Source organism: Muntiacus reevesi, chromosome 3 (genome assembly GCF_963930625.1).
Source record: "Muntiacus reevesi chromosome 3, mMunRee1.1, whole genome shotgun sequence".
In the NCBI taxonomy this organism is placed as follows: domain Eukaryota; kingdom Metazoa; phylum Chordata; class Mammalia; order Artiodactyla; family Cervidae; genus Muntiacus; species Muntiacus reevesi.
Window position 1 is genome coordinate 224180914 of NC_089251.1, and position 6875 is coordinate 224187788.

Consider the following 6875-nt stretch of genomic DNA (forward strand, 5'->3'; position numbering starts at 1 on the left):
CAACAGATATTGAATATCTGCTTAGTCTAAAGCTCTGTGACTTAGATCATTTGTTTAAGGTCCCTAGTAGAATGTTTAAATGCCAATCAGAACTGTTATTTAAAAAGGGGAGGATAGTCCACATCAACTTGGGAACCATCAAACTGAAAAAATACATCAGCTATTTTAGAAGCTTGAGTTACTCTTATATTTCTTCTTTGTAGTTTAGGCAGTCTAGCAGTCTAGAGTTATTGTTAGCTTTCAGAGCTTTAGTTTTCAAATCAAATTTGGATTTTTTTTAACATTATACCCAAAGGGAAAGTAAATTATTCTGTGTATATTTTAGAAGTGAGAATATCCTGGAATTAACTAAATCTATGATAATGTATTTCAGATTGTTTTTTTCTTTCTATGACACCAATGCATGCAAACAGTGAATCAAAAAAATTGATCTGTGTGGATTAATAACTACATGACCATAAACCTGTAAAACTGTAGTGAAAAGTAATTTAAGCAATATTGTGCTCCTAATGATTATTATTTATGAGCATCATATGCTCTGTCTATTGTAAAAGGCTTGAATTGTCCTATGTTATACATTTCATAAGTAATTTATCATTGACTATTACTGAAATACTGTGTTAAGTTGCTATTTTACTAAGTAAATAATTATAATCAAGTTCATAGAATTTCTTAACTGAAGAAAATCTTTCCTCATTCTTGTATGGAAATTGTAAAAATGGGAAATGTTCTTGTGCAGTATGTTTAGTTGTAATTATGTAAAACGCATCTGTAACTACTAAATGATAAACATCATATTCTAGAGAGTATTAATGTTTATTTTACTCTTTGCCTTATTATAGAGAGAACCATGAACCAGAAAGATTGGGTTTAAATGGAATAGCAGAGACAACAGTAGCTATGGAAGTGACATAACCTAAAACATGTGGCTTTGACCTGTGCTGATGGTGTGCAGTCATTCATATTCCAGCTGAATGCAAAAGGCGAAACTCTGTGGATCACAGAGCGTAACAATGGACCTAAATGGACTATAGTATATCGGATGTTAAATCGATATATGATGTATATTTTGTAAAATTGGGAAAATCACTACCTTGTAAAATAGTTTATTTGTATCATCAATATTATTTCTGTTACTTGAATAGTAGATATTCATCATCATGCTTTTGCACTTGAATTTGCAACTGAATGGATTTTAAAAAATAATTCTTTAATGGGATCATGAGCATGAAATGGGATCCTGCATCACTTGTTTTAACTATTTATTTTGCCATGTTTACATTTTGTATCTTGTAAAAATAAATCCAACTTTGTGTCTAAAAAGTTAAAGATTCATAGCTAGGAAATGAAATTCTTGTAATTTTTTTCTAAAGGAACTGTAAAGTTTTCACTTGGTTCATTTTGTTTCACAATTTGACTAGATGGACTTTTTGGTAAATACTTTAGTGGCATTTCACTGTCAAATATGAAGTTCAAGGCAAAATAGTATTTTCTATTACTGTGCAGGGGAAAGGGATGGATCGATACATGCAAATTTAATGTAGTAACTCACTTTTCCATATATTTTGAATGTATATTTCTATTTATAATACCAGTTTATAAAAAATGATTACACAGAAAAAAAGGACTAGGAAAAATTATGCATCTAGTACATTTAAACTGTGCAGGTATGAAAATTTTTCAAGGATTACATTTTATCCGAAGACTGCATATTTTAACTGGCTTTAAAACTGTAACACACCACATAAAGGATATTTTACCAGGTATGTATTGCATTATATCATTGCAATAATTATTGGAAGTCTAGATATCGAGCCATCCCAGGTGTTGGGAGGGGGGGAGGGTTGTGGCAAGATTGTCTTTTCAATTTTGGAGAGTTTTCCTGTGGCTACAAGGCAAGTAACGGGTTGGAAAAAGTCTGACTGTAAGCGTTGGACACCTTCATAGTGTAGTGTTTTAGTGACTTTTTTTATACGGTTCTTGTATATTAGATACGTGTAGTGGTGTTTCAGAATGTTTGTTTATGCACTAGTTCAGACAACTTTCCCTGTTACTTGTTCTTGATAAGTGAAAACTGCAGGGAAATAAAAATACATATCAAACATGGACATGCTGCATATGTGTTTATTTCACAATGTGCACACAGTGTAAGTGAAGATTTAGGGGAGGTGATAGCACTTAACAGCACTTTTCATTTTCACAGTGCTTTCCAAGCATTAATGAAAAGAACTATAGGAAGCTCACCTGTGGGCACTATTGGGTTTCAGATAATCCAGTATAAACTACCTTTGATAGGAAAAAGTTCTTAAAATATTTTGCAGAGTGTAAGTAATTTGCAGTGTAACATTCGTTGAAATCTCATAAGTGAGCCTCATTTTATAAATAAAAGTTTAGAATTATATTGCAAGGGGGTTTTGTCAAGTAAGTACTGGGAAATATTTTTAATGAATATGATTAAAACCATTTCAACCTACATAATTTTTTACTTTACATTTTTTATATCTGCAGTCCTGAAAGTTGTAAATTGATATGTCCGTTGAATTAATGGGCCAAGATTTCTGCTGAGAGTGGTTTTTATTCAGCTCCTAAATATGTAAAGCAATTTATAGTCAAAACCATAGGAAAAAATAAATTTAATTTCTTCGTTGGTTGTGACCTGATAGGATCCATGCTCATTTCTGCCATACTACCTCTGGAGTTACTCACTGCTGATGATATAAAGAGAATAATTTTGATTTGATATGTAGTTTGACTGTATTCATTCTGCTTTTAGTTGGATGTATCTCCTTGCTATTAAGAACTCCAAACAACTTTAGTGCCAATTTCAGAAAAAAAGTTTTATTTCCATTTTACCGAAGTAAAGCATGAAATGAAGTTGCCTTGTGATATACATGTTATAAATAATATAAAACAAAAAACTGTCTACAGTTTCTGGAGATGTGGCGAATTCAGAATTCATCAAAAGCTGATAACAAGTTTTGTTTTTTAAGTAAAATAGAAAAATAGGCCTTATTTTGATGGGGTTGTAGCTGTTCCACAGGTATCATTTCTGTTACTTGCACATACATTTTTCTAATGTTTTTCAAGACTTAAGTGACAGATACTTGTTTTTACATTATCAAGTTGAAGCTTAGTTTATTTATTTTTATTTTTTTGACTGCGCTAGGTCTTCTTTGCAGCATGCAGACTTAGCCCCATGGTATGCGGGATCTTAGTTCCCCAACAAGGGATCAAACCTATATGCCCTGCTTTGGAAGGCGGATTCTCAATCACTGGACAACCAGGGAAGTCCCAAGAATAGTTTATTTTTACACAGGCCCTCCACTGGACAGTACCACCATTTCTTGGTTTTTGTGATTAAACTACTACTTACAGTTTAGTAAGCTTCTGAAGTCCTTGGAATATGTTTTCTGATAGGATGGGTAACAGGTTGGTTGGTTGTTGGGTGGTTTTTTAAACAAAGTGGGTAACTCATGTGCTGGGATATCTTGTAAGTAAGTATAGGTAAAAATAGTTACAAACTGCTTTTTCTGCTTTCCTAGAGTACCCTTCCTTTCCTGGTATTTCAAAATCATCATTATGATAATTAGATTAATTATTATGATATAGCTCTAAGTATATTTGAAGATACGTTGCATATCTTTCTTTTGCAAAAGCCCAAGGGAAAAATTAAGATATCTGGAGGGCACATCTTTAAAATATATATAGTATGCACACCATTCTATTTTTTAAAAAAATATTGACTAGAGTAATTGTAACTGTGCTTAGTAGTGTTTTTTTTTTTTTTAATTGTAGGATTGTTTTCTTGGGGGGCAGGGTGAAGAGTAGTAAGGAGAAATAGTATTTCAGAAATGTCTCCCTTGTATGTACTACTGTTTTTGAGTTGAATGATGGTATATTTATAACAAATTTTATTGACCAGTAATGCACCTTTGACTGAGTTGCCCCTTAATCAACTTGGCAAACTAATACATTTCAAAAGGTTAAGGATAGTAATTCTGAATATTATGTTCTGTTAAACAAGATATGTTTTTCATCTTTAACCACAACATAATAACAGCAAATATTATGGAGCATGACAGTTCTCTCTCAGTGACTTTCATTTAGTCCTAACAGTTGTGTGAAGTGCTATTATTATTTTACCCATTTTACAGATCAGGAAAATGACATTTAGAGAAGTTAACTTGCCTTATGTCACACAGCTGATAAGTTACTAAGCCAGGAATTAGACGGGTATAGTCACCACGCTTTTAACACTGGCCTCCCATCTTTAAGAAGGGTGTACCCTTCAGAGAACTACTTACTGGACTTAGTCCACTTATTGGCAGTATCTGTATAGCAGAGTTTTAAATTTCATCTAGAAAGCAACCTCCTCCATTCTTATACCACCCGGCAATTAATGTTTGTGTTTTGCTTCCCAGACTGAGTCCATTAGATCCACCTGTGGCTTCTAGCCATCCATCAAGCAAACCCAGCCTATCAGTTTATACTCCTCTGCCAGACTTAGCCGGTAAGTGTGAAAGCTTTCAACCAGCACAAGGCTTTGGAAGCTGGGTCTGGGCCAGGACTTGGCTAAGTGTAGCCTTTTCTGAACCTTGGTTTCCCCATCTGTAAGATGAACAATTTCCTAAAACTCTATAAAGGAGGCCACACTGACAAGCTTGGTGCAAGTGTGCATGTGGCCAGCGTGTCGTTGGCTTCTCACCAAGGATGTGGGAGCTAAGGCCCAACATGCAGTTAGTCTAGAGTTTAAGTCCTTACTGTCATCAATGACTGTGAAGTATTGAAGGTTGGATTACATCATATAATGCAACTTAGCTTGTGCAGGACTAAGAATTCTAACCAACTTCTTTGACTACAAGTCTTGGGGACAAGAATTTTATTTTTGGAGGAGGCAAACTAGGGAAAACAGGACAGACTACACAGTGCAGTAGAATATCAGAATTTGTTGAGCTGGGCTTTAATTGTTTCTCTACCATTTTATTGGCTTGTGATTTTTTCATCTTTATCTTCGTGCCTCTGAGCTTGTTATCATAGGATACATGGGTGGAATTAGATGACCTCTGAAATCTCTGCCAGCTCTGATGCCATAGGAATCAAATTTCCCCCACCCCTCTTCCCTCCCTGGATGGCTCCCTGCTTTCCATGCCATTGTCAGTATCCTTAGGCTTACCAGCACCATTCAGAAGGGTCAGTACCAGATCAGACCCTGTGTGCCTTCCTACCGTGTCTCTCCTGTTAATCTAAAAGGGGGATTATTTCTTATTTCAGCTGTGGTGGTGTTGTAGTTGCCAAGTTGTGTACAGCTCTCTGTGACCCCATGAACTCTTGACCACCAAGCTCCTATGTCCATGTGATTTCCCAGGAGAGAATACTGGAGTTAGGTTGCCATTTCCTTCTGCAGGGGATCTTTCCAACCTGGAGATCAAACCTGTGTCTCCTGCATTACAGGTGGATTCCTTACCAACGGAGCCACTAAGGAAGCTAATGCTTCAAAGATTGACATTTTAACAGGGAAGAGGAAGATAACACTGAGCCACATATATCTTTAGCAATAATTTACTTGACACAGGATTTCAGGTGTGGGCTGCCTCAAAATGGGAGTTATGTGTGTACTTAAAGACGTGTTTTTATTCTCAATGAAACTTGTCTGGTAATATAGTATATTTGACCAAAACCGCTTCTTCCCTGACTGACTGAGCAGAGTAATATTGCAGGTCAAGGAGATGATAAAATATCTCTGAACATTGACTCTGCTGTGGAGTGGACACCTGTTATCCTCAGGAAAGCCTAGAATTCTGAAGTTACCTTCCACTGCTAGAACAAGAGAACTTGACTCCAATCACAAAAAAATTATTTCACCTGCAGTATATCTGCAAATCTGTTGATCTGATGAACAGCACGTTCTAAAGCAATGACATTTGCCATTGTTGAAGACCTTTAACCATTAGCATATAGAAGAACACTGTGTTCTTCCTCAGCTTGGTCTCAGGGCCACTGGTGATCATGGGCACGCACAGCTCCTGTCTTACTAATGCCTGTCGCTTACGTGTTTGTCTCACTTCATAAGTAAATCTTAGTCAGTGGCCAAGTAAACCCACATTAGGAATAGCCAAGATACAAGGTTTCAGCTTTTAACATGAGATGTCTATATTGTCTACTGCTGAGTGATAAGTAATACGAACATCACGTATGTTACAGTGTGGACTGGGAGTCCACAAAGCTGAAATCAAGGTGGCAGCTGCTCTTGTGTTCTCTGGAAGCTTAAACAGGGAAGGATCTACTTGTCAGGTCCCTCAGATTGTAGACAGAATTCACTTGTCTGTGACTGTAGCATTTTAATGGTTTGCTTCTTCAAAGCTAGCTATGGAAGAGAGTTTCTGCTGCATGATGAGTCTTGCTTCAGGGAAGACCTAGGCTTTTGTGAAAGACTGGTCTATAATCAGACTCTTGCTGTCTGGTCTGCTTTGATTAGCTCAGTCAGCTGATTAAAGACCTTAGTCTCATCCATAAAATCCCATACTCTGTACCTTAGAAGCAAGTCACATGCCTTGCCCACACTCAGCAGATGGGAATTGCACAAAGGCATTGGTAAGTACTGGGGGATAGTGTGTATGTGCACATCTATGTCATTGGATGAATTCCATCCCACTGCCACTCATCCCGGTCTCCCCATCTCAGAATACCTTGGATTGACATCAAGAGAACTGCATATCTTTATAGGTAAACAATTTAACACTAATGCAAACATTTTTGTTATTTTGTAAGTAAATCATAAATCCCACAGGCCTGGCTATTGGGCAGGGGATCAGATCTAGGCTGGAGATAAACATAAACTGGCCAACATTAGCACAAAGGCCTTGTGGAAACTAGGG

At 36.4% G+C, this 6875-nt stretch overlaps 1 protein-coding gene across 3 annotated transcripts in view; it reads left to right on the forward strand.

The window, feature by feature from the left end:
- Positions 1-2108, forward strand: part of EPC2 (enhancer of polycomb homolog 2) — a 126002-nt gene extending 123894 nt beyond the window's left edge. For all 3 annotated transcript variants that reach the window (XM_065931507.1, XM_065931506.1, XM_065931508.1), the window contains one exon: positions 843-2108. In XM_065931507.1, coding sequence (XP_065787579.1) covers positions 843-915 — 73 coding nt within the window. In that variant the 3' untranslated portion in view covers positions 916-2108. The remainder of the gene's footprint in view (positions 1-842) is intronic.
- Positions 2109-6875: the final 4767 nt, after the last annotated feature.